The sequence below is a fragment of the Arvicola amphibius genome, chromosome 13 (assembly GCF_903992535.2).
Source record: "Arvicola amphibius chromosome 13, mArvAmp1.2, whole genome shotgun sequence".
Lineage (NCBI taxonomy): Eukaryota > Metazoa > Chordata > Mammalia > Rodentia > Cricetidae > Arvicola > Arvicola amphibius.
In genome coordinates this window covers 60141696-60168553 of record NC_052059.1, presented here as the reverse complement: position 1 = coordinate 60168553, position 26858 = coordinate 60141696, and the positions used below count along the sequence as shown (strand labels likewise).

At 52.2% G+C, this 26858-nt stretch overlaps 1 protein-coding gene across 1 annotated transcript in view; it reads right to left on the bottom strand.

The window, feature by feature from the left end:
• Positions 1 to 269: 269 nt before the first annotated feature.
• The window catches only part of Zfhx2 (zinc finger homeobox 2), a 33244-nt gene continuing 6655 nt past the window's right edge, over positions 270 to 26858 (bottom strand). The window contains exons 2-10 of the mRNA XM_038310590.1: positions 12021 to 14107; positions 11392 to 11909; positions 10714 to 10954; positions 9472 to 9543; positions 9055 to 9113; positions 6549 to 6749; positions 5937 to 6063; positions 2313 to 5789; positions 270 to 2078 (exon numbers count right to left, since the gene is read on the bottom strand). Coding sequence (XP_038166518.1) covers positions 1111 to 2078; positions 2313 to 5789; positions 5937 to 6063; positions 6549 to 6749; positions 9055 to 9113; positions 9472 to 9543; positions 10714 to 10954; positions 11392 to 11909; positions 12021 to 14058 — 7701 coding nt within the window. The 5' untranslated portion in view covers positions 14059 to 14107 and the 3' untranslated portion in view covers positions 270 to 1110. The remainder of the gene's footprint in view (positions 2079 to 2312; positions 5790 to 5936; positions 6064 to 6548; positions 6750 to 9054; positions 9114 to 9471; positions 9544 to 10713; positions 10955 to 11391; positions 11910 to 12020; positions 14108 to 26858) is intronic.

Sequence of the window (26858 nt, the reverse complement as noted above, 5' to 3'; positions counted from 1 at the left end):
AGATCCAGTAAAGACTTAGAGGCATTAGTGCTCAGACTGCAAGAAACTCTCAAATGGGGAGGGAAGGAAGACACAAACAGTAAAACAAAACATAAACAAATGAAACAACAGCAACAAAAAACCAAAAACCAAAAAAAAAAAAAAAACCCAAAAAACCAAAAACCAAATCACTTGTTTGATGGGAGTTTTCTCTCTCTCTCTCTCTCTCTCTCTGTATGTTTTTGTTTTTCTTTACTTCATTCCTCTGGTCTCTCCATCTCTCTCGTGCATGTGCACACTCTCTCTTGCGCTTGTTTATTTGGTGTGTTTCAGTTTTGTTTTTGTTTTTTTTTTTTAAAAAGAACTTTGGATTTGCCATGGGTGGGCAGTGTGATCCCCGGAGGCTGGACTGCCCTCGGCAGGGCTAGGGCACGGGGCAGGCCCACAGCTGCTGAGAGGATCTTTGTGTTTAAAGCCTTTGAGAAAAAGCTACTGCAGTTTCCAGGGTATGGGGTGAGGGTGGGTAGAGGGGTCCCTAGCAGCGGCTTCCCCAGGAGTCCGGGCCGCCAGGGTTCCATCAGGTGAGGAGAGGGTCAGGAGGGAGGGCAATGGGGAGAGTGAACAGGGGTGCTTCTCCCCCTGACAGCCTCCAGTTTGGTTAGTTTTATGGGCTCCCTGCCCATCCTAGGCTCCAACCTTAGGAACCAAGTGGGTTTTTGGAGTTTGTGAGCAGTCTGTGCTCTGGACAAGGGGCAAGAAGAGGGGGGCGGCTAAGTTGATTTTTTTTCCACCGCCCTTCTGTCTTGGGTTTCCATTTTCTTCTTCTTTTCTTTCTTTTGGCATTTTCTCAGTCAGTATAACAGTATGGAAAAGGGATGTGTTTACAGGGGAAGAGGGCTGGGAATTCAATGGGGAAGAGGGAGCACGAAGTAGACATGTATGACAAGGTGGGGTGCATCTGCAAGGGGGTCAGACTGTCTGTGGGATGGGGAGGAGGCAGGACTCTGCTGGAGGTGGGGTGTGTGATGCCCACTGAAGGTGGGAATTGACAACTCCCATGAGGTGGGCAGAGCTGACGGTTGGGGTGAGGGAACCCTAAGGCCCTCTCTTGCCCCATCTTGGTTTATCTGTTTATAAAGCTAGAAGTGTAGAGGTAGTAGTAGTTTTTGGGTTGGGGTCCGTGTGAGGTAATCTTGCTTCCTCTTTGGCAAAAGCCACAGCAGCCGGGACAGCAGTGGCGCTGTTGGTAACGGTGATGGGAGGGCCTCCTGGGGGCGGGGCTGCCTTGCGCCTGTGGGCTGAGGAGCGCAGATGGGAGGCCAGGGCTTCACGCCCACTCAGCAACACCTCACAGGCCAGGCAGTGGTAGGTGCAGATAGGCACCCGCAATGGGGGAGGCATGGAACCCCCAGAACCCCGCCCAAAGAAGCAGAAGGATCTCTGGTGGGCAGTAGCTGGGGCCTCGCTGTCAAATGCCATCTTGCATTGACGGCACAAGTAGCGGTGAGTAACATCCACCGTGGAGATGCCAGCGCTGCCTGTCAGCAGCTCGTCAGCCTCACTGCTGTCCCCTTCCCCAGGAGCCGGCAGCTCAGGAGGCTTTGGGGGTGCTGTGGCTGTAGGCTCAGGGGCTTGGGGTGGTGGCTGGAGGAGGGCATTGGGGAGCAGCCCAATGAGGGTCTGAGGTATCACCGGGTTCATGGGAAATAGCCCCTTCTTCATGCCGTAAAGCTGTTGGAAGTAGGCCCCTTGTAACTGAGGGCCAAAGACAGCTGGTGGTGCTGCCCCGCCTGCAGGGGGCAAGGGGAACGGCAGGAACTGGCCCCCCAACAGGGCTGGGACAGTGGCCTTCAACGCTTTCAGGTTCTTGAGGGCATCAGTGGAGGAGTTGGAAAGGGTTGCAACTGGCTTTCGCTCACCAGAGACTTTGTCTCCTGAGGGCTCAGTAGCTGGGCCAGGGGTAGGGTCAGTAGAGCTGTTGGTTTGGTTGGACACAGGTCTCTGAGGTAAGGGGCGGCCTGGACCAGCAGTCTGGACCACTGTGGTAGCAGGCAGGACTGAAGAGGCGAGGCCAAGGAGGCCTGAGGAGGCTGCAGGGCCTAGGAAGATGAAAGGGGGTGATGAAGGGTTAATCTTTTCCGACCTCCTGCTCCAGACTACTGTAACTGCCATCACCTGTCCCCCTACCCAGCGGCCATAACTCTCTACTCTGCTTTTTCCCAGAGCCTGCAGCAAGATAACTGTGTGGGGAGAGCCAGGCAGAAAGGAGGGGCTTACAGTTAGAGCGCCGCCCTCTCTCTCAAGTCCAGTTCCTCCCAGCCTCCCCAGCTCACCTGAATTGAAAGAAGCCATGCTTCCAAGTGGTGGCTGGGCCAGAGTTGGGCCCGGCAAGAGGACAGGAGCCAGGCGAGGCAGGGTCGCGGAAGGCCCCAGGGGCACAGAGGCAGGTGTGGTGGCGGGCGGCCCGGGTGGCCCTTTGGGAGCCAGTGGGGCCTCGGGTGCTGGGGCTAAGTCGTAGCACTTGCTTTCATTCTTCAGCTGGGCTCGGACGGCCTCCTTAAGCTTGGCCAGGTGCTGACGAGAAAAGAGGTGGCCTCGACAAGAGACATAGAAGTCATACTTGACATCACAGTAGGGGCAGTCCGTGCGCTGGGCTGCCAACGCGCCCTCGCTGCTGCTCCCGCTCCCTGCAAGTGCTGTCCCCTGCAGTTTGGCTTTCTTTTCCTTGGCCCGAGCATTTTGGAACCAGACCTGAATGACTCTCTTGGGCAGTCCAATTTCCTCCCCCAGCACCTCACACTCCTGCATAGTAGGGGTGCGGTAGGCTTCGTAGCAGGCTTTCATGATCTTCAGCTGCAGGCTGCTCATCTGGGTCCTGTATCGCCGCTGCCCCATTCCATCTGGAACTCCAGATCCACTTCCTGGTGCCCCACTGGTCCCTCCAGCCCCCGGGGACTCTGGTTCAGCCAGGCTGGAAGTAGATGAATCACTCAGGTCTCCTGCAGACGGACTGCAAGCCTCACTTTCTGGAGACGCTTTAGACGGTTCCTCTGGGCCCTCGTCCTCACTGAGAGCGGGAACTGGGAGGGCTACAGGGGGCTCTGGTGTTGGTACAGTGGCCTCTTTCCCAGGTGTCCCAGGTGGCAGGAATGATAGAGGCCCAGCTGCGGGGGTGACTGTGGGGTAGGGGAAAGCAGGGGCTTCTCTCTTTGGGGCTTCCTTCCCAGGATCATCTTCTGTCTTGCTCAGCAGGAGGTTGAATTTGGGGAAGGGTGCTGGGGTGGGTGTAACAGTGGGTTTCACCGCTGGCCCTGTTACTCCCCCTGGGGTGCTTCGAAACTGGCCTTTCCTCTCTCTGGCTCTGGTATTCTGGAACCAGACCTGCACTACTCGTTTCTTGAGCCCCACCTCCTCAGAGATGCAGTCCAGCATCTTACGCGTGGGGTTGGAGTCCTGCATGTACCAACGGTACAGGATCTCCAACTGCTCAGGCAGGATGGTCGTGCGTAAGCGCTTGTCTTTGGGGGGTTCACCCTCTCCTCCACCCCCTGCTTCACTGCCTGTGGGAGACAGACTGCCATCGTCATGCTTCCGCTTGAGAGGTGTCCCTGTCACTGATGAGGTGCCTGATACTACGGGGTTCCGCTCCCCGAACACCAGCAGTGGCAGATCGAGGAGCTGTGGAGGAGCGCTAGGCTGCGCACATGGTGGGAAATGCAGTCTGTGGTGAGCAGTCAGGAGGTCCTGGCTGGGGAAGGAAACGGCACACTGGTCACAGGTGTGGGTGGCAGGGGATGGGGGTGCCTTCCCTTCAGGCTCTTTGCCTTCAGGCCTTGTTGGCTCAACTTGGCTTGGATCCTCTACATCTGCATGTTCTGGTGATGGGCCACCTTGCCTAGCAGCAGGTTCGGGGTTCTGCTCTTCCGCCTCTTCTTCTTCTACCTCTTCTTCCTCTTCCCCTCTCTCTGCCTCCTCCTCTTCCTCAGGAGGCTGGTCATCATAGCACTTCTTGAGGTGCCGAACTAACTCAAAAACACAGGCAAAGGTGGTATGGCAGCGCCTACAGCCGGAGGTTCCCCCAGAAGCCCCCCCAGCAGTCACAGACCCGCCCTCACAGGCATTTTTGCGGGCTTTCTGGCGGGCGTTCTGGAACCACACAACCACTACACGGCTAGCCAGACCCAAGAGATTTGCGAGTCGCTCCACCTCTCCATCCTTGGGGTAGGCGCTGGTCTCAAAGAAGGACTGCAGAGCTTGGGTCTGGAATTCAGTGAACTTGGTTCTGGAGAAGCGGCGGCCTGCAGGCACTGTGGGAGGAAGACTGCCTCGAGAGCCGTCATCTTCCTCCAGGGGCCAGTGTCCTCCTGCCAGGCTTCGTTCCTCAGAAGCGTGGATCCCTGCTACTTCAGGTTCTGGGATCATGAAAGGTGGGCCTACCTGGGGAGGTGACTCCAGGGACCCATTTGGAGGTTTGGGGGGCTCTACTGGGGGTGGATACAGGCTGTCATAGCTCTTCCGAAACTGAGCAGCGTAACGGCTCAGAGCCTCGAAGGGCAGAAAGCGGCGGTGAACGTGTTCCTCGTGACTCTTGAGGATAAGCATGTTGGAGAAGAGTTTTCCACAGGCCCCACAGGCCAGCTTGTCTCCGCCCCCCAGAGACTCTGGGGGAGGAGGTGTTGGGGGAGGGGGCACTGCCTGCTTCCCTTCATTGTACTGAATGACTAACTCAAAGCCGAAATTTTCTAGAAGGGCTTTGGCTGCTGTGCGGGCAGCTTCGTTGGGCGATGTGTGGGGTGGTGAAGAGGGTCCTGCTTCATTCCCCTCTTCAGCTATGAGGGGCCGCTCCCATTCCTGCTCAGGCAGCTCAGCCTTGGGGGGTGCGGGAAGAGGAGGTGGGGTGGCAGCCGGTAGGGACAGCATGGGTGTAGGACTGGCTAGTGCCAGCTTGGGCCCCACTTTGAGGTCATGGAGGTAGAAGGGCAGCAGCAGCTGCTGCTGCTGGAGCTTGAGCAGTGATTCTGGAACCAGAGGGAAGGGGGGCAGGACTGGGGGCGTGAAGAGGGGGGCTGGGAACCGGTGCAGGTCCAAGGGAGGGGGTGGTGGAGACAGGAAGGGCAGTCCAGACATGAAGCCACTGGGGTCGGGGCCTTTCTTCTCAGTGCCCACCTCACCCTCAGTCTCGCCTTCCTTGAGTTCTTCTTGGCTGCGCTCCGGTCCTTCAGCCTTGGCATCAGTCTTGGCCCCCCTTGAGCGAGTCTGGTGCAGAACTGATCGCATATGAATCTCCAGTGTGGAGCTCTGGTTGTAGGACACTCGGCAGACCGTGCACTTGAAGGGCTTGTCTGATGTAGTGCTGGTGGGTGGTGGGATGCCAGCCTCTCCTCGGGCAGGACATGATGGGTCAATGGCAGCCTTCTTCATCTTATGAAGGTGGGAGACGGAATTATAATGAACCAAGAGGATGTTCTTCTGGGTGAAGGACTCCTTACACACAGTACACTTATAGGGGCGAGCAGGGTCAAGAAATTTGTCCAGGGCAAAGTTGGTGGTCTTCCGATAGGTCAGAGGGTGGCGAGAGTCAGCTGGGGATGGCTCTGCAGAGCGGGGCTCCCCCATGGCTCCTTCTTCCTCTTCAGCCATAGCAGGTGGAGCAGCCACTTCTTCAATCTGGGCATCAAGCTGAGGGACCGGAGATGAGACCGGAGAAGAGGGCTGCTCAGGGCTTCCTGAGGGCTTCTCTGGGCCCTCGACTGGTGCCGGGAGAGGTTCGGGAGGATCTGGGCTGGCCTCTGGGGTCAGGTTAGAGCTCTCTACAGGAGACAAATGGAGTAAGAACTGTGTTCAAGCTGAGCTACAACCGTTGGATATTCCAAGCCACTGACTTGATGCCAATTGTCTTCAGACCCCTTTGATCCCTTTTTCTGCCATTTTGGGAGGTTTGCTGAACCCTTCCTTACCTGCTACCTGGTCTCTGCTGGGAGTGGGCTCTGGGCCAGGAGTGGGGCGTTCTAGGCCATCCTCCACAGGGGTTGGTGTGAGTCCAGGCAGAATTTTGGTTGCAAAGGTCATCTCTACGGTTGTGGCCTGTAATGTAGGAAATCCTGGTGGTTTTTCAACATTATCCACTGCTCCCCACTGCTATTCCTGATCCATTTATTCTGATCCGTATCTGTGCCAAGCTCTCTTCCCCCAGATCCAATCTCCTGTCTAGACAAATCTCTCCCCCCCAAAAATTGATGCTCTTCTTTGGCTGAGAGACTGGGTAGCTAGCTGCCCTAACTCCCGTCCCCGGGCCCAAAGTATCTTACCTCAAGACTACCTAGTTTTAACAACTCTTTTCAGGGTTTAGTGGAAGTGAGAGTAATACATAGTTGTCTTGCCTAGGAGTAAAGTCAACTAGGTGCTAAGAGCCACGCCACCAACTTTATTTTCCCATGTCAACTCTTTTAGAACGCAATTTTCTTCACATCCTACCCCCAGCACATTGGCCTGGATATTGCTGCCTCTTCCTCTCTTCCCACACTGCCCTGACAGGACCTTAAGACCATTTCCCCTCGGCCTGCACTCACCACAAGCAGCAGCTTCTCAACACACTCGGGCACCACGTTGTGAAGGTGGCTGAGGTGGAAGTGTAGGGCAGGCCGGCCCATCAGCTGTTCCTGGCATAGTGGGCACCTGTACTTGGGCTGCACGGCATGCTGGGAGAGGGTATGAACCCTCACCTGGTCAGACTCTGGGCTCAGGAAGCTGCAGTATGGACAGCAGTATACCTGGGGAATACATATGGGTGGTGGAGGAGTCAGGGAGGGGGACCCACTAGTTCACAGTCACTAGGATTCAGTGCAACACTCTCCCCATCTCCGTACTCAGGGGACAACCAGTCCTGGAGGCTGGCAATTGCACTGGGCTAGGACAAAGGCCTAGCCTAGGTTGCTATTTTGACCCTCTTCTCTGTCAGCTCCCCTCCTTCCACCCCGGGTTCTGCCTTCTTTCTGGTGTGTCTTTCCCCATGTCTGGATATCCTCGCCAATCTTCCAGCTGACAGATGGCCTGATACTAGCCTCTGCCCTGAGTTTGGCTCTCACCCCTACCCCACTGCCTGTCTTTTCTGTGAAATACCTCCTTTCCTCTGAACACTTTCAGACCTGGACGTCCCTTACCCCAGCCTATTTTGCTTCTTCCAGGTTCTGAACATCTACAGAGGGATCCTATCTCTTTACCCTGAAGCTGACTCCTCTCTTTCAGACTCAGCTGCACCCCATTCTCTTTCCCTTTCACCACTTCTTTTTGTTTGCTTGGTTTTGGTTTTCTTTTGTTTGTTTGTTTGTTTTGAGACAGGGTTTCTCTGTGTAGCCTTGGCTGTCCTGGAACTTGCTCTGTAGACCAGGCTGGACTCAAATGCAGAGTTTCACCTGTTTCTGTGTTGGAATTAAGGATGTGCGCCACCAGGGCTGGAGAGATGGCTCAGAGGTTAAGAGCATTGCCTGCTCTTCCAAAGGTCCTGAGTTCAATTCCCAGCAACCACATGGTGGCTCACAACCATCTGTAATGAGGTCTGGTGCCCTCTTCTGGCCAGCAGGAATACACACTGACAGAATATTGTATACATAATAAATAAATAAATATTTAAAAAAAAAAAAAAAAGGATGTGTGCCACCACTGCCCAGCTCACTACCTCTTCTTCTTTGGTTTTTTTTTTTGTTTGTTTTGTTTTGTTTTGTTTTTTGTTTTGTTTTTTGAGATAGGGTTTCTTTGTATAGGCCTTGCTGTCTTGGAGTTCATTCTGTAGATCAGGCTGGCCTCGAAATCACAGAGATACAACTGCCTCTATCTCCCAAGTGCTGGGATTAAAGGTGTGCCACCTTATTTATGTACACTGGTGTTTCACCTTCATGCATGTTTGTATGAGGGTGTCAGATCCCCTGCAACTGGGGTTCTAGAGAGTTGTACCATGTGGGTGCTGGGAATTGAACCTGGGTTCTTTGGAAGAGCAGCCAGTGCTCTTAACTGCTTGAGCCAGCTCTCCAGCCACAGGCTGGCCCAGGGAAATTCTGGTCTGTTGCTCAGCACATCGTGGCCTAGACCTTCGGAGAGATGGAGGCACTAGAGGCCTGCTGTCACCTGAATGGGCATTTTGCCTGCTGCCCCAGACCAAGCTTCTCTCTCTGTCCCACCTCCTCCTGCTGCTCTCCACTTTCCTAGGCCTACACCCAGGCACTCATATTAATGAACCAAGCCTCAGGACAGGTCCTGTAACACACAGGCTGCAAGGAGGAGTTGGGAGGAAGAGAAACTAAAAACTGAGGTATCCCTATATGCTGCAGTGGAGTCTGGGGAGCTGTGAGACCCAGGATGGCATGCAAGACCACAGACTTGGAATCTCCTCAGAACCGACACAGAGATCACAAGGCCAGATTGCTCCTGAGTCCTTTCATGTCCAGGTCCTGAAGCTCAGAGGCTTGTGGGACTTCCTGTCAATGAGCGGTTTGTTGTGTGCCTCTACTCTTAGGAAGGGGGTGCCAGGACGGTTCTTTCCAGCTTACGGCTCCCTGCAGGAAGGAACATCCTCCCAGTTGTCCTATGGGACTGCTCCTGTGTTCTGCATTGCTCTTCCCACCCCACAAGGCTTCCCTCCCCGTCTCCTGCATCCTTCCAGTTGCTCCTACTTTTCCTCAAGTTCCTGCCATTCCTTCCTGTCACACCCTCTGTGTTCACCCTCACAGGCAGGTTTCTGCCTTACGTGCTGAACATACAGAACTGGCCCTCGGTAGAAGTTCCCATGTGAGGTTCTGAAATAAAACAGCCACAAGCGCAATAGAAGCCTTTAGAACAGCGGTTCTCAGCCTTCCCAATGCTGCGATAGTTAATACAGGTCCTCATGCTATGGTTTGCCCCCGACCATAAAACGATTTCTGTTTTACACCATAGCTGTGATTTTGCTACCGTAATGAGTAATAATGGCCTCAGGTGACCCAAGGGGTGGCAACCCACAGGTTGAGAACCACTGCTTTAGAGTACAAGATCTCAGAAAAGCCAGGCCCCCACCTTCATCATCCCAGTTACCCCAGTTCTGACCGTGATCTGGTTGGCACTGTTTGTGGAAGGACCAGTTCTGTCCTCTGTCATTCCAGAAGCTGAGGGTGAGAGGAGAGGAGGTTAAAGGACCCCTTTAGTCCTCCCCCTTCCTGCATAGACCCTACCACCATAGAGCTTTCAGGGTAGGGAGCGGGCTTCAGAGAATGGAGAATGGGCAAGAAACTCAGCAGTCGGGAGAGGCCTGGCAGGGAGGGCTTCTGGGTTAGCCAGGGCTGGGTCTTCCTAAGGGGCAGGGAGATGCCTGGGCCACCACAGCCTGTTTGCCCTTTCTTTCCTCTGATCAATTTTGCTCCTTCTGGGAAGCAGGTCTTTTGGGGTGCCTGGGCTTCTGAAGGACTCCATGAACATCCCAGGATGCACAGCAAACTGGATGGGGGAGACGGGTCAGAGGCTCACCCAGTTGTTCTGTCTTGTTCTGGGCATCTTTCTCAGAGGTGGGCGGCTTAGGTAAGGGGGTGTCAGTCTTCCCTGTGTGGGGTGGAGACAGAGTCAGCACAACGCCGTGAACACTGGGGAAGGAGGGAGGACTCAGGGCAGGGGAAGCAGGACAAGCAGCCAGTGGGTGAAGAAATGGATGAGTAAATCAGGAGGCAGGAAAGGATAAAAAGCCGCCAGGAGAAACAGCGGAACAGCAGGGCAAGCCTAACAACCCATCTCTAGCAACAAGCCCCACAACAGGACTGGACTAAACTTGGCCTCCTGGCCTGCCTGACCCTGGAAAGGGGAAACCCCAAAAATGTAGTGGGAGGGGCCCTGCAAATGCTGAATGAAGCGGCGGCGGCTGTAGTGACCAGGAGCCATGGGCAAGGACATTACCACTCAAGTAAGAACTGACAGATGTGTAGGAATTTATTTTCGGTGGCAGCCTAATTAAAGTGTTAAAAGTTCCTTAACTCCATTCAGCCTTGCGCCAGAATCGTTAGCTATTGATCTGGGCCCCTCCAGCACTTAACTCCAGCCAGCGTATTGGCAATTCAATTAGCACCAGTCAATGCTGCCTGTTCCTGGTTCCTGCTGCCCTGCCCTCGCCCTCACCCACCGCTGGCCTCTCCAAAGCCCAGATGCCCATGCCCACCTCTGACAGCCCCTTCCAGGCTCTTCTCCTGCACCCTCTGGATCAATGGCGCCTGGCTGGCTGTCCCCGGCCTCTGCTGGAACAACCTCTGCTGCCTAAGGGGGTCTCTAAGCCCAGCCTTGGGGCTGAAGACCTCCTAGGAGACAGGAAGAGGCTGGGAAACTTGTTGGGGCCTCTTCCCATCCCTGTTGCCTTTGGACCATGCCCACAGTGCCCCTTTCCTTCCAACAAGACTGGCCTAGCATGAAATATACTTTAGATTTTTCTCTTTGCCTACCATCCCGCACAACCAATAGAGCCACTAGTCGCGACTCAGAAGCACTGCGTCATTTCCTCCTCCTTCCTGGCCTTCACTCAGCAAATCTCTGCCATTCTCTCCATCCTCCAGTAGTCTCTTGCTCCCCTCCTTGCTGGGAAACCCCTGCTCCTGGCACCCCCATCCCTTCCTCCTCGCTGTTGGTGGCTCACAGGCCCCTTGCTGCTTCCTCTGTCACGGCTGCTATGGCCCTGCTTCTGCCCAGCCTCTGCCCAGCCTCTGTCCTTTTCTGTTCCCTCTTCCTCACCAGGAGTTCGGAGCCGCCCATGGCTGAAGCTCAGGATATTCTGAAGAGCCGAGAGGCCTTCTTCAGCGCTTGGGCCATTTTGTAGCAGCTGCAGACGCCTCTGGGCCTGGGCATCGCGGTGGGCGGGTGTGCGCAGGTGTTGTAGCACGGCCAGGCGGGAAGGTGTGTCCCAGGCACACAGCAGACAGCGGTAAAGCCCCAGCTCTGGCCCTGCCTCTGCTCCCTCCATATCCAGGAGAAACTAGAACCGTGGAAGAGGCCGGCTCAGATGTAGAAGGAACACCTCCAGATCTCTGGGGACGCTCCCTCCTCGGACCGTCTTCCTGGCTAACCTCCCTCTCCCCTTCTTGGCCACCTATGTCACTGCTTTCCTTCTCTTTCTCCCACCAATCCTGGGTTCCCGAGTATGCGACTGCGGTCTGCTTCTGCCTCTTGGACTTGTGGGTAACATGATGGGCTGGACTGAGATGGGCCTACATGCCAGAAAAGCTGAATAAAGTCTGTTTTCCTCCTCATGGTCCACTGTCCTTTGGTCTTTCTCCAAGGTCTGCCCAACACTTTGCTACCCTAGTACCTACACGGCCCCGCCCTTCATGTCCATCACCCAGGGTTCCCCCACCACTTCTCTATTCTGCACCTCCTTCCACCCTGGTCCCCCTCCCTCTGCCTGAACTTCACCTTGTAGATCTGGCTGTTTTCTTCATGGGCTGACCCCCGGGCGTGCAGCTGCATCTTCTCCTTGCTGTTGGACTCAAAGTCACAGATGTTGCAGCGCAGGTGGAGCGGGGAGACAGAACCGTAAGAAGCCCCGTCCCCCAGGGGCAGTGGGGAAGGGGTGCCCATGGCTCCACCCCCCTCCCTAAGGTGGGCTGCCAGCTGGTACTTCTGTGTGTGTTTGTCAGTCTTGAGGTGGAGCTGGAAGTTGGCCTTGAGCTGGGTGCCGTAGCAGCAAAGTTTGCAGCGGTGGGTGTCACCGGCCACCTCCTTCCACTCGGCCTCTGGGAGGCTCCGGCCTATGCTGCAGTGGTAAAGCAGCAGCTCCAGGCTGTCTGTGCTGAACGCCTGGCACACCAGGCAGCGGAACACCTTCAGGGGTGGGCTGTCATCTGGGGATGGTGGGGCGGGCAGGCCGTCGGAGGAGGAGCCCAGGAGCTGACTTGGTGGCAGATGGGTCTCAGGGGAGAGGCTGCCAGGGGCTAGGGGACAGAGACAGGTTAGTGACTAAGGAAGAGCGAGTGGGAGGCACTAGAGAGAGCCATGAAGGTGAGCAGGGAGCAGCTGGAGCGAGCGGGAGTCCGGGAACTTACCAGTGGCGGGGAACTTTCGGGCAGGTGCTCCAAGGTGGTGGAGACCATTGAGGAGCAGCTGGGCTTCTAGGGGCTTGTCTGGCCTCAGCCCAGGCCCAGGCAGAGGCGTCTGAGGCTGTCCTAGGGCCTGGGACCCAAAGTACTGGAAGAGTTCGGGGGGGTTGGTGGGGGTAGTTCCCGGTGGGGGAGGAGGTCCTGGCCCCACCAGCCCTGGCGGCAGGCCGAGCGGCAGCCCCTGGTGCAACATGAGGACGTTCTGCATGTGTTTCTCGGAAGTCATGTGGATGCGCAGGTTTCGGGAGATGTTGGTTTCGTAGCTGCACACCTTGCACTGCCAGGATGATTTGGCTTTGGGCTCTTTATCCCCTACAGAGGGGGGCGGGAGGGACGCCTCTGGGGGACTTCCCTGCCCACCAGGTCCTGCCTGGAAGCCCTGCAGGTTGGCCAGGTGCTTGTCAGACTGCATGTGGATGCTGAGGTTGCCTTTGGTGGTGGTGGAGTAGTTGCAGACGTCGCAGCGGTAAGGCTTGTAGCCGCAGTTGTAGCTCTCTCCGCGAGCGAGGCGGGGATGGGCGCCCCCGGCGCTGCAGTAGTTGCAGTGACTGTTGCTCTCCGGATGCTTCTCCCGCATGTGCACGTCTAGGGTCTGCTGGTACTTGTAGTGCCAGTTGCACTTGGGACACTTGAGAGTCTTGCAGGAATTGCGTGAGTGTAGCAGGGACATGTGGCTGGACAGGCTGAGGCCCTGGAAGGCTGCAGGGGCCGGAGTGTAGTCATCAATCAGGCGGCAGGACTGAGGGGGGTCACTGGCGTCTTCAGGAGAGCCTACCGGAGCTGGGAGCGTGGCTGCCTCCTTGGAGGTGGGTGAGCTTTGGTTGAGTGGGAGGCAGAGCCCTCCATCCTCCTCCTGCCCCTCGGGGAACCACTCTGGCCCTGCCTCGCCTCTTGATACTGGCGATTCTTTGGCTTGGGTTGGGCTGGGGTCCCAGTTGGTTAGGGCTGTGGATGGGGATGGTGGACTGAGGGCCATAACTTCTTCGGTGGGGAGAATGAGGGCCTGAATGTCTGCCTCTGGGGGGCCATCCTCAGTCTGGGATCCGTTTGTCACCGCGGTCACTGTGCTGTTGTCAGGGACTTTGGGAGAAGGGCAAGCAAGAAGTTTTGGTTCCAGAAAGCTTAGGAAGGCCACGCCGCCTTCATCACCTTCCTGAAGTATGGCCGGGCTGCCCAGCAGGCCCTGGTGGTGGGCAGGGGTCAGCTTCACTCCATGAGAATGTGTGTGACCTATGAAAGCCCGGAGCTGGCTGAAACCCAGGCGGCACAGAAGGCAGATCCAGAACAGTGCCCTGTGGTCTCCCCATTGGCTCCCCATAGGGCCATCTTTGGGATCTTCGGATGGGTTTGGAACCAGCTGGTAGCTCCAGAAGGATCCATCCCTTCCCTCACAGGCAGCCAGAGATGGCACTGAGGTATCATGGGACAGAATTTGGTCAGAAGAGCTAAAGCCTTGGGTTGGGTCAAAGCCATGTTGGATGTGAAGGGTGGTAAGGTGTGAGGAGGGAAAATGGGCAAGGAGGGGCAGGCTGGGCTCTTCCTGGATGCTTGCCTCATCCCAGGGGAAGCCCTTTGGTAACAAGAGTTCACTGCCACCTGAACAAGAGTTCACTGACAGCTTGGCCAGTAGGTAGGCCTTACCCCCAGCTGCAAAGAATAAGTGGTTGCTTAGGTCCAAAGGAAGGATCGTTTCCTCCTCCTCCTCCTCCTTTTCCACCCCGAGGTCCTTTGGTGGGATGTGACCACAGCCAGGCTCTCCTTGGGGATCTCTAATCTCCTTTGGTGGAACAAGGCCACAGCCTGACTCCAGACGCTCTGCCCCTGGTTCTGAGGACCTTACACTTTCAGAGGTGGCAGGGGCATCAGGGGGATCTTTGGTGACAGGATCAGAGGTGCTAGAGGAGGTGTCCGGAGGTGGGGACGGAGCATCATGCCCAGGGGAAGGAACAGCACTGGAGGAAGAGGCCGAGTTAAGGGTAGCCATGGTAGACGGAGGTCTGCTGAGGGTTCATTTCAGCGTGACAGCCAGGACCCTGCAGGAGGCACGGAGAGAGCAATGTCATGAGATCAGGTTCCCCAAGGCTGAATGTCTGGACTCCCTAGTCCTGTCATGCTCCCGGAGCACCAGACTCAGGTGCCCTCAGGCCAACTTGAAGTCTAACAGGCCTAAAAATTAACGTGTCTAAAATTAGAACTCACTATTGATTTCAGAACTGGCTCTTCTTCTCTGTCTTGCAACCTCAAAGCTGGTACCACTCATCCTTCTGCTTAGGTATGTCCACCCCATCTGCAAATTTCAACAGCGAGCTCCGGGATGCGTCAGACCCTGGCCCCCACCATCTTTCTCCACGGCGCCATCTTGGCCCACGCCACTGTTACCTTTCTACGCTGATCTAACAGGGGGACTGCTCATTTCCACCCCTGCCTTCTCAATCTAGTGTCTCCCTCTAACAGCCATTGCTTCATCTTTAACTGCGAGACCCGCCAAACGTTTGTGAGGGACCCTTCCTCCGCCACCGCTCAAGTCAGGGGCAGTCTCGGTTTCATTTGTCTCCTCACCAATTTCCCACTTTTCAAAATGTGTGTTTGTTTGTTTTTTGAGACAGGGTTTCTCTGTGTAGTTCTGGAGCCTGTCCTGGAACTCACTCTGTAGACCAGGCTGGTCTGGAACTCTGCCTCCGGAGTGCTGGGGTGAAAGGCATGCACCACCACCGCCTGGCTCAGATGTTTTACAATAAACTTTAGGTTATAATTTTCTTTTCTTTTTCCTTTCCTTTCCTGTTTTTCTTTTTAGACAGGCTCTCATGTAACCCAGGCTGATCTTGGACTTGTGATTCTTTTCCACCTCTACTGGGATTACAGGTGTGCACCACCACGCCCAATTCATGCAGTCCTGGGGATTGAACCAGGGCTTTGTGAATTCTAGGAAAACACTCTATCAATTGAGCTATGTCCTTAGCCCTCTCACATAGTTGTCTCAGAAAATTACTTGTGTGTGCGTGTGCGTGTGCTATGGCACACATGTGGAGATGAGAAAACAGCTCTTCTCTACTGTGTGGGTCCTGGGGTTGGAACTCGGGCTGTCATGTTGGGCAGCAACCACCTTTACCCAGTGAGCCAGCTTGTCCGCCCTTTTACTTGTCTTTAAAACATGTAAATCATACTCCATTCTACTTAAAAATCCATCTGTGGTTTCTCATTGCACTCAATAAAATGCAGACCCTTCCCATGCTCTGCAAAGTCCTACCTGCCAGAAAGTCCACTTCTACCGTCTCCCCCAAGCTGCCTTGTTTTAGACCACTGGCCAGCCAGCCAGCCTTCCCGCCTCTCTCTCTCTCCACTACACCCTCTCCCTCTCTTTCTTGGTCCTTCTTTGTCCAAGAGCCTTTGTGAAAAACGTTTCCCGACTTCCTTACTTCCCTTCCGGAGGGTTGGTTCCATGAGGGATTCTATCGGCTTTCTATTTCTCTATGATTACACAGACACAGTCTGGTTCTCATATAGCCCAGACTAGCCTTACATTCAAGTGGCTGAGAATAACTCTGAATCCTCCTACCTCGACTGCCCAAGTGCTGGGGCTACAGGCATGTGCCATCATGCTAATAAATATCTTTGAAATGAATGAATGAATGAATGAATGAATGAACCCTGAGAAAACCCTTCAGGGCTCTTCTCACTTTCCCTAGCACACATCTTTCTCCAGTGCATTCCAGATCTAGACGGGCTGGGACACGCTGAGGCAGAGGAATTTCCTTGGCTCCTTGGGAGACAGTAGCTCCTTTGTAGCTCTCTCCTCTCCAAATTGGAAGTAAACATGTTAGTAGCAAGTCCTCGTAATCATGGTCCTACAGCAGCTATGTAAGACTTTACAGCATCAGTTTGGTACCAGCTAAAGACACGCACCAGTATCTTACCTCATCTCACAGTTAAAGACGAGGAAGCCAAGAAATCCTCAAAGTTTAAAGGCGTCACTGATAGTAACCAGGCTCCAAAATGGTGGGAACAACTTAGCCGCTAGAATGATGGTCTAGCACGCAGGAAGTCCTGGGCTCAATTCCCGGCTCAGGATCAATGGGGTTAGGTTCATGCTTATAGTCCCACTGCTCTGGCAGTAGAGGCAGGCGGATCAGAAGTCCTGGCTACATTGTGAGTTCAAGACCAGCGTAGGATACATGAGACACTGTCCATTCCCCAGCCTCCATAAAAGAAAAAAAAATGGTGCGTGTGTATGTAGACATAAAACAGGTAGAATTAGCAGTCTCCAAGGAGCTAGGCATTAGGAATTGTGGATAAGGTCATGGAGGCTCCTTCCTACCTTCCTCCAAATGAACAGTTCCCTAAGCGTCCACCTAACTCCTCTCCCACATCTGTAAGAGGCAATGTCTCATATTCAGTCCGCACCGCTTCAGAGAAAGGGTGAGGAGGTGGCCTCTTTTCCTTGAGTCATCTTTAACCCCCATCTCCAGGCTCCCAGATTTGATATGGGGCCTTGGTCCAGGTGCCATGCTGCCTTGAAGCCTATTTTCCACTTCCCTTCTCCAACTGGGAGTCCAGCTAGGTACAAGAGTCAGAACCTTCAAGGAATGCTCTTGGGGCAGGATTAGTATGCTAATGAGATGCAAATAAGTACCTGGTAAAAGAGGAGAGATATCAAAAGGGAAGTGAAGAAACGGGGTGGGGTGTAGATTTCTAGTTAAGTAGGAGCCCTGGCGTTGCTGGAGAAAGGCATTCTTCCTAAGGACCCTTAGTGGGACAGAGGAAGGTAAGTCTGTTGGTTTGCGAGGGCTTAGTCACTTCCACAGGTTGGACCCCACCACATTTCACTACCCGACCTGACAGGAGAGCTGAGGGGTATCATGGTGGGTGCTGTGCGCTCTTGCTTTGGCAGCAGGACGGCCCTGCTTACAAGTATTCGCTCCCTCTCGGCTCTCACTCACAACGTTACTTCAGGCGCTGGAGTAGGTCCCAGGATCCCTCTCTCTCCGGCGCTCACCTCTGGAAAAGGCCCACTGACTGCTAAGGACAAATCAGAGGGGCTCTCAGCTTTTGGCCAGCTTCTGGGTGAGACCCGCTAGGGCAGGTCAGCTGGCGGCTGTTTAAAATTGCAAATCTCTCCCCTACCTTCCAACCTACCCCTCCTCTACAGAAGAAGAATTTCAATTGCAAATTTATTTCTGCCTCACACATCCTACCTATCCTCCTCCCTCCCCCTTTCCTCAGTGTTTCTCCCACCACACATTATCAGACTGTTGTGGTCAGGGTGCCCCCCAACTTCTAATCCTTCCATTTCCCTCTCTTTTATCTCCCATCTCCTCTTTCTGGGGCTCCAGGTCCCTGTTTTCCTTTTTCTCTTTTTTTTCTTTTTCTTTTCCCCTTCTTGCCTTGAATTGGATTTGGTACGGAAGCCTCTAAAAGCCCACCTAACCTGCTACCCTCGGGCCAAGATTCGTGTTCACTCTGTCCCTCAGCCATTGGCCATTTCTTCCCGGGGTTCCCAGCATTTCTTAGGAGCAGCTCTCCTGTGGGGCGAGCCTCACAGGAGGGTGAAGGAAGAAGGCAACTGTCCCAGACCCGACACGACGGCTCAGAAGGAATGGGAGAGAAGGCGGCTGTGTTCTGGAGGCCGGGGACAGGGGAGGAAAGGGCCGCGCCTCTGCAGAGCAGAACAGAGGGGCTGCCGAGGAGGCAGCGGCGGCAGTGTGATTAGAGCAGAGATTGATGTGAAGGGGCGCCACAGACGGCAGAGAGAGTCAATAAAACGAGAGGATCACATTAGAGGCGACAGAGAGAGCTTTAAATTACAAGGCTGCTGCCACCACGGGGGTGGGGTGGGGGGTGGAAGGAGGGAGCCCTGGAGCCAAGGGAGGGTGGAGAGTTCTGAGGGCGTAGTTGCCCAGAAAGATGGATCACAAGCTCTAAAATGGCCCTCCCTCCGTCTTGGGAGTTCCCTTGTGGTCCTACCTCTTTAATGCTCCAAGCCCCTCACCAGGTTGAGGTGGAGAGCAAGGGATGAGCCCCAAAGGAATTGTTACCTCCCGGTCCACCTGGTTTTTCGGTCTGCCGGTTCCTTGGGAAGGAAAGCATCATAATGCCTTCAAAGCAAGGCAGGAGCTGGGCGGTGGTGGCACACACCTTTAATCCCAGCTGAGGCAGGCAGATCTCTGTAGTTTGCGGCCAGCCTGGTCTACAGAGTGAGTTCCAGGACAGCCAAGGCTACACAGAGACCCTGTCTCGAAAAACCAACCAACCAAACAAACAAACAAAAAAAGGAAGACAAAAAAGCACGGCAGGAATTAATGTTCCCCAAACGCAAGGCAGTCGCAATTACTGACCTAAAGGGGGAAGGCAGAAGGAGAGAGAGATGGGGCTGGGAGGGCGGGGGTAGCACGTCTCACATTAGGACCCAGAGAGCGGAAGTGAGGCCAGGAGGCAGAAACAGAAAGGCTTAAATTTGAAGTTGCAGAGAACAAGAGGAAGATCTTTAAGGCGAAACTCTGAGACCCCCGCAACTGGAGACCCCTCGAGAATTACTAGTGCTGAGGGTGGGGCGCGGTCCAGTACTGAAATGCAGTCAGAGAAAGGAGAGACTCAGCCCTCACTGACAGGCCAGGGAGCCCAGGCAAGCCGACAGAATTGGGTGCGACTAGGAGGAAAAGAAACACCACTGCTCCCTAGTGGTCACAGAGGGAACATCACCAAGCCTAAGCAAAGCCTGCCCCTCTCCATTTCCTCAGGCTCATTAAAGGACAAAAGGTTTTGTGGAAAAGCCTGTCAGGGAAGCAGTATTACACTTGCTTAAAATCTGCATACCATGATTTTCACATCAGTTTTCCAAACATTTTTGTCTTCGGTTACCCTTCCCTTAGAGTCAATTCATGAAGTGTGTGTGTGTGTGTGTGTGTTGTGCGTGTCCAAGCTGGCTACTTTTTGGTGTGTGGTGCTGAAGGACACACACATACACACACACACACACACAGACACACACACACACACACGGCAACAGCTCAAGCACTGACATATTTACAGTTTAAGGTGGAAGAGCATGGGCTAAGATCCACGCAGACCGCAATCCAGCTGGTTCCACCACTCACTAGCTATCAGCCTTGGTGAGCTGCTTATCCAGACTGTTTCCTCATGTGGGAAAAGGGGAGTAATGTCCAGAAAAGGCAACGTGAAGTGTGCATGGCCTGGGTGTCAGTGAGGTCTGTTCTTTACCTTCTGTGGTGGCTGTCTCTTCCCCTGGGATAGAGCACAGGTCTGAGGTAAGGCTGACATCCCTTCTGCTGTGTCTCTTTAGCAGGTTGGCCGGGTGGGCAGGATTCAAACCCAGGCTCCCAGCCTTACACTTCACTTTTTCCCTCCTTTCCTTTCCTTTCCTTTCCTTTCCTTTCCTTTCCTTTCCTTTCCTTTCCTTTCCTTTCCTTTCCTTCCTCCCTCCCTCCCTCCCTCCCTCCCTCCCTCCTTCCTTTTGAGACAGGATTTTGCTCTAGAGCCCAGGCCGGCAGTGGACTCCTGTCCTCGGCTCCGGTGGGAGCTCCTGTGCAGCTCTTGCCTGGCTGCAGGGTCTAGAGCTCCTCATCTCAGAGCAGGAAGAGGAAGCTTGCCTAAACTCACCCTCTGGCTAGGTGAAGCAGCTAATGCTGAGGTCTGAACTTTTGTTTGCATTTATTGATTTTTATTGAGCTCTACATTTTTCTCTGCTCCCCTCCCTGCCTCTCCCCTCCCCTTCAACCCTCACCCAAAGTCCCCATGCTCCCAATTTACTCAGGAGATCTTGTCTTTATTCTACTTCCCATGTAGATTAGATCTATGTATGTCTGTCTCTCTTAAGGTCCTCATTGTTGTCTAGGTTCTCTGGGACTGTGATTTGTAGGCTGGTTTTCTTTGCTTTATGTTTAAAAACCACTTATGAGTGAGCACATATAATAATTGTCTTCCTGGGTCTGGGTTACCTCGCTCAATATGATGTTTTCTAGCTCCATCCATTTGCCTGCAAATTTCAAGATGTAGTTATTTTTTCCCTGCATTTACTTTTTAATGGATTCCTTTATTTACTTATTTATTTATTTTTTATTTTTCAAGGCAGGGTGTCTCTGTGTAACAACACCGGCAGTCCTGGAACTCACTTTGTAGACCGGACTGGCCTCAAACTCAGAGATCTGCCTGCCTCTGCTTCCCAAGTGCTGGGATTAAAGGTGTGTGTGACCACTGCTGGCCCTACATTCCTTTATTTTTGTGGCTATAGGCACTGAATCTAGGGCCTCGAGAAGGAAGCGCGCTCCCACTGAGCTGCATATGCAGACCTTTTATTTTAAAGGTTTGTTTTTATTAGTTTTAATTCTGTACATGTGTGTGCCCACGTGTGTGAGTGTAGGTGCTGGTGGAGACCAAAGACATGGGATCCCCTTTAGATTTGGAGTTACAGGCAATTGTGAGTCTGCAGACATAGGTGATGGGAACTGGGTCCTCTCCAAAAGCAGTAAGTGCTTAGTACTCTCAATTGCTGAGCCATTCCCTCCTTTTTTTTTTTTCTGAAACATGGTTTCATCATATAGCCCTGGAACTCTCTCTAAAGACCAGGCTGTCCTCAAGTACTAGAATTAAATGTGTGTACCATCATGCCCAGCCAACCCCTCTTTGATTTTTATTATTTTTTAAAAGGAAATTTCAATTTTTAAATATATTCTTTATGTTCTGTCTCAGCTTTATTATTATTATTATTATTTATTTTATGTATATTGGTGTCTTGCCTGCATGTATATCTGTGTGAGGGTGTCGGGTCCCCTGGAACTGGAGTTATAGACAGTTGTAAGCTGCCATGTGGGTGCTGGGAATTGAATCTGGGTCCTCTGGAAAAGCAGTCAGTGCTCTTAACCATTGAGCCATCTCTCTAGCCCCTGAAATTTCAATCTTCTACAAATATTTTTTTATTTACTCTGTGTGTGTATGTCTGTGTCTCAGTGTATCTATGTATGTGCGTGTATCTGTGTCTGTGTTTCTGTGTGTGTGTGTGTGTGTGTGTGTAGATGCAGGCAACCAATGTGGGTCAACAAACCTGGCAACAGGTGCCTTTATGCACTGAACCGCACTACTTGCTGGCCCTCTTTATTTTCTGAGACAAGATCTGACTAGGTTGCTCTGGGTGGTCTTGAATTCACTCTGTGGCCCAGGCAAGCCCCAAACTGTGCTCCTCCCAAGCACAGAGATCACAGGCCTGGATCAGGCAAGGCCCAGCTTCCACCACATTTAAAATGATAATTCCTCTTTCCCAATCATACCTTGAATTTAGAAGGGAAATGAAAGTGCACTATCCCAGCTTCCATTCTGATTCTATCCACCTTCCCACTGATCGCCCATCCTCATGAATATTTAAAAAGTGCTTACTTTGTGTAAGAGAGAATCGAGTGCAGAGGAAAGTGAAGTAAGCAGACAAGGCCACCAAGGCCAAGGTGGGGGGGGGGGGAAAGAGATGAGCTGCAGGTTGATTTGCATATGCAAATACTGCCCTAGTGTGAGGAAGGCTACTGGGAGGCTCTTGTGTACCTAGCAAGAAGCTTAAGGGTGGGTTTGAGGGAAGCCAGGAGAAAAGGGGAAGACTTGGAGGAAGATGGAGGCGGGTGGGAAGGCGACAGGGGTGGAAGACCAGCTGCGGGCTGGTTTTCTGAGGTGTGTTCACCTCTAGTAGGGGTGAGTATCCAGGAGAAGAGCATGCCAACTGGGTGGTAGATGTCCTAGGACAGGGCATGGGGCCGCTCTGGTGCACAGGTCTGTATTTATGTCTATGTATGTGTACGTCTGTGTGTGAGGTGGTAGATGTCCTAGGACAGGGCATGGGGCCGCTCTGGTGCACAGGTCTGTATTTATGTCTATGTGTGTGTCTGTGTGTGAGGTGGTAGATGTCCTAGGACAGGGCATGGGTGCTCTGGTGCACAGGTCTGTATTTATGTCTATGTGTGTGTCTGTGTGTGAGGTGGTAGATGTCCTAGGACAGGGCATGGGGCCGCTCTGGTGCACAGGTCTGTATTTATGTCTATGTGTGTGTCTGTGTGTGAGATTGCTGGGGGAGCGAAAGTGTCAGTTCCCCCAGGGGCTGGAGATGGAGGCGGCTGGCAGCTGCACCAAGGCAGAGACTAGGAACTGAACTCCGGAAGAACTATTACTTATTAGCTTCTGTGCCTTCTCTCGACTCCCTCTGTGTGCGACTCAGAAGGCCACATGTTCCGCATGCCTCAAGCTTGGAAGGCAACACGAAGCCTGCTCAGAAAGAACCCTCTCATAGGAGCACTTAGAAGTGAGGACGCAGAGGCTGGTGACCTTAAATTTAGACTCACCACCATGCTTGATCCAGGCATGAGGTAACTCTGAAAGATTCTTTGAGTTTGGAAGACTATCACTGTAAGGTCTCTTCAAGTTTTTCTGGTTCTTCAATTTGATGTGAGCTTGTGTGTGGCTAACATAGTTTGTGAGGATGTGATTGTTATAGTAATGGAATACTCAGATGAACATTTCCCCAGTCTCAGAAACGAACCATAAATTAACATATGTGTCTGAGGAAAATATTACAAGGTTTTTATCAAGAACAGTCACCTGTCAGATGCAGAGGAAGCAAGATGAGAATTTTGCACTGAGAAAAGGTACTAACTAAGCCATGTGGCAAAACATAGACAAGAATTATGGGTTAATTTAAGTTGTAAGAGCTAGTTAATAATAAGCCTGAGCTAAGAGACCAAACAATTCATAATTAATATAAGCCTCTATGTGTTTCTCTGGGACTGAACAGCTGCGGGACCAGGCAGGACAGAAACTTCTGTCTACATTTGTGTTATGTAATAATGTCATTTAAATACTACTATAACAGCCTTGCCTGTCACCCCAGCTACTCAGAAGACTGAGACAGAAAGATCATAAGTTTGAACCTGTCTGGGCAAAAACTGGGACCCTATCTCAAAATAAAAAAGTGCCAAGCATGGTGGTGTGCGCCTGTAATCCCAGCACTCAGGAGTCAGAAATAAAAGGAAGAGGAGTTCAAGGCCAACCTTGGCTACACAGTTACATAGAAGCCTGGCTCAAAACACCAAAATAAATGCATAAATAAAGAGTATGCACAAAAGGCAGCTATAGGAGGAAGCAGCTCAGTGGTAAAACACTCGCCTGACATGGACGAGGACCTGGTTCAATCCCAACCACTACTAAATAAAAGAATAAATAAGTAGATCATATTACAACTACTACTACAGTTTGGATATCTCTATTCTAAACATCCAAAGTAGGGGTGGGTATATAATATAGGGGGGGTGCTTGCCTTATATGCATGGGGTCTTGGGTAACAGTCAGCAATGAATGACACAAACAAATCAAACTCTCCTGGGCTTGGCCAGCCTGAGCTGGATTGTGAGCTTGGGTCTAGCCTAGGGTTAAGGCTTTGTCTCAAACAAATAAGAAACCAAAAGAGGAAGTCCAAAATGTTTTAAATGAGTTTTTGAGCAGCGCTATGATTCTAGTACCGCCTACACCTACAGTATGTGTATGGATCACGGGCATAACACAGGGACACTCAAGTGCTGTGGAGAACTTCCCTCTTCCTTCTGGGGCTGGGGAGCCGGCCAAGGGGTTAAGAACCCCCTCTGTCCTTGCAGAGGGTCCCAGCATCCACACAGCTGCGTCAATCCTCTGTAACTAGCTCCAGGGGCTCCAATACCAGCATCCACACCCACGTGCACACAGGCATACAGATGGCTATGAGTTCAATGATAGTCTGGTTTAGACCAGCTAGGGCTACGAGAGAACCTATCTCGAAAAACAAAAAGATGAAACAAACTTCCAAAACCTTAAAAACAAAACAAAACAAAACAAAACAAAAACAAAAACAAATTTCCCCCTGGCTAATGTTAGGCACTGGCAGGCTTGCAGGGCTCTAAGACGGACTCCACCTCCCATTACCTTAGGAAAGGGTGGAGGCAGCAAAACTTTGTTAAAGACCACACAGGAAAGCGACTTCTTGTTCAGAGGAATGGAATCTGGGCTCTTCCTCTGGCCCTGGGTGGAGACTAGACATTCTGATTTGCCTTAAATATTAGAACATTGCATACTTTTGCCCTCTCCCTCAAATCCAACTTAGCCTGTCAATCACTTGACCAGGATCCCAACCGTTAGGAGAGCGGATTCACCTGAAGACAAGCTAAGGAAACGGGAGAACTAATTATCCCTTCTAGGCACAACCTTACTTGTAAGCCCCAGAAGCCCCTCCTTTAATGCAGCTGCTTACAGATATTCACTGATGAGCCCGACTGCATTCCTGAGTTCTGGCTCAAAAGTCTAACTTTTCCTTTTTATTTCTTCTTTGGACACCTGCCAACATCCTAAGAGGGCTTGCTCTAACTCCGGGCTTTCCCACTGTTTTCTCTGAAGTCCTCCAACGTCCCCAGTGGCTTGCAGACCTACAGCTGGTCTATAAACCCAAAAGGCACGCTGCTCTTCTTTCCCACCTCCTTTCTCTTAAAGCTCCCAGATTTCCAGCTTGCCTGTCCTCTCATTTTTCTCTCACATTTGAATGAAATGGCCTCAAGCTTTCTTTTAAGACCATTTTGATTTATTTTCCTTTTTGGGCTTTTTGAGACATGGTTTCTCTGTGTAACAGCCCTGGCTATTCTGGAACTCACTTTGTAGACCAGGCTGGCCTCAAACTCCCAGAGATCCACCTGCCTCTGCCTCCGGAGGGCTGAGATTAAAGGCAAGCTCCAACACTGCCCAGCTTATTATTTTTTTTTCCAAAGGCAGAATCTCAAAGCTTTAGTTGACCTGGAACTCCATAGGTAGATCAGGCTGGCCTTGAATTCATGGAGATCCAGCCTGCCTCTGCCTCCTGAGGGCTGGGATTAAAAGGAGTGTGCCAACACACCCAGCTTTGCTTTTAAATTCTTCTGTCAGTAATATCAAGAACCCATCAGTGACACTGTTTTCAAGTTTAGACTGCGGTGCACTGTCTCTCTTGAATTGAGGATGCTCCACCTGTAGCTGTGGTAATTACAATGCTGACATCTTTAGCATAGGGTCTGGCATATGCTAAACAAGCACACAGCCACTAAGATACACTCCTACTCACAACAGCCAACATCTTTAAATGTTTGCTGCGCGACAGGGACTATGTGGCGCCCTGGCAGGCATCACAACCCTGACCGTCCACTACTGTCTGACAGCAGCACAGACACCTCTTCGTCCCAGTCCACAAACACAGACACAAACTGAGAGGTCAGTGATTTTTAAAGTCTCTTTTAGAAAGCAGAATCGAGGGCCAGCAAGATGGCTCAGCGGGTAATGGCATGTGATGCCAAATCTCATGACCCAAGTTCGGTCCTCGGGACCCATATGGTGGAGAGAGAGAACAGATGATTTCAGTGTGTGTTTGTGTGTGTGCACCCCCTTGTGTGCTTATATACATACACACAAATGTTTTTTGTATGTATACATATATACAAATAAATGTATATTTTCTTTTTAAAGGAAGGAGCCAGCATGGTGGCACACACCGTTAATCCTGGCATCCTAACACTAGGGAGGCAGAGGCAGGTGTATCACTGTGAGTTTGAAGCTAGCCAGAGTTACATAGTGAGGCCATTTCAATGATGATAATGATGATGATTACGATGATGATGATGATGATAATGATATAAAATAATAAAGTAGGCTATACTTGGACCTTGGGTGGCCTGGCCACAGGGCCTCTGCTCTTGGCTAGCATGCAGTCTGAAAAGGCCTTTTTTGTTTGTTTTCCTCTGTGTAACAGCCATGACTGTCCTGGAACTAGCTCTGCAGACCAGGCTGGCCTCAGACTCACAGAGATCCGCCTGCCTCTGCCCCCGGAGCGCTGGGATCAAAGGCGTGCGCCACCACTGGCACTGGCCTGTGTGAACTGTTCCACTGCCCTGGTGCATTTGCTGTTGCTCCTCTTTGGGCCTGAGGGTGCAGGGTGGTCACTCTGTCTGTACAGGAAGCTGGGGCTAGGGGAGGGCTCTTTGAATGATGTCTATTTATGTTTCTTTAAATTCAAAGATGGAGAGATGGCTCATCCGATGGTACATGCTAGACAGCCTGAGTTCAATCCCAAGAAACTACACAAAGATGAAAGGAGAAAACTGACTGCAGTCGACCTCTGACCTCCATATACACACAAGAAAAGATAATTTTCAACAAGTGAAAAGTCTACACGTGTATCCATATTAGCACATGAACTCCATCAAGCAGAATGATGTTACTTAAAAACAAAAAACAAAAAAAAAAAAAAACCAAAAAAAGCAGACTTGGGGCTGAAAGTGTAGGAGTGGCAATACCCCCTTTGTAGTCAGACACCTGGTATTGGATTCTGGTTCTAGTCTGTGGTATGAAAAGGACCCAGCCGTGTGGCCTAAAGCCACACGTGCTATGAGGAATGGCAAGTGGTATGTCATGTAGTTTTGTCCCCCTTTAAGACTACCACTTTGGGTGTGATCGATCAGTAAAATAGCTCTCTAGGCACTCTCTAGGCACATACCTTATTTCCTGATGGGGGAATATTGGAAATTATTGCTCTTTGACTGTGTGTGTGTGGCAGGTGGGGTAGGTGGCCTAGGTGTAGGCCTACTGGGGCGCCTCTTTGGGGGCTAGTGAATGTGCTAACTTCAGGCAGGCATGCCCTAAAGTGTGGGGCTCACAGGGCTGTTGGCCCTAGCTTTCCGTTCTGCATCGTGTGGTATGCTGTGTGTGTGTGTGTGTGTGTGTGTGTGTGTGCCTGCAAGTGCTTGGTGGCCG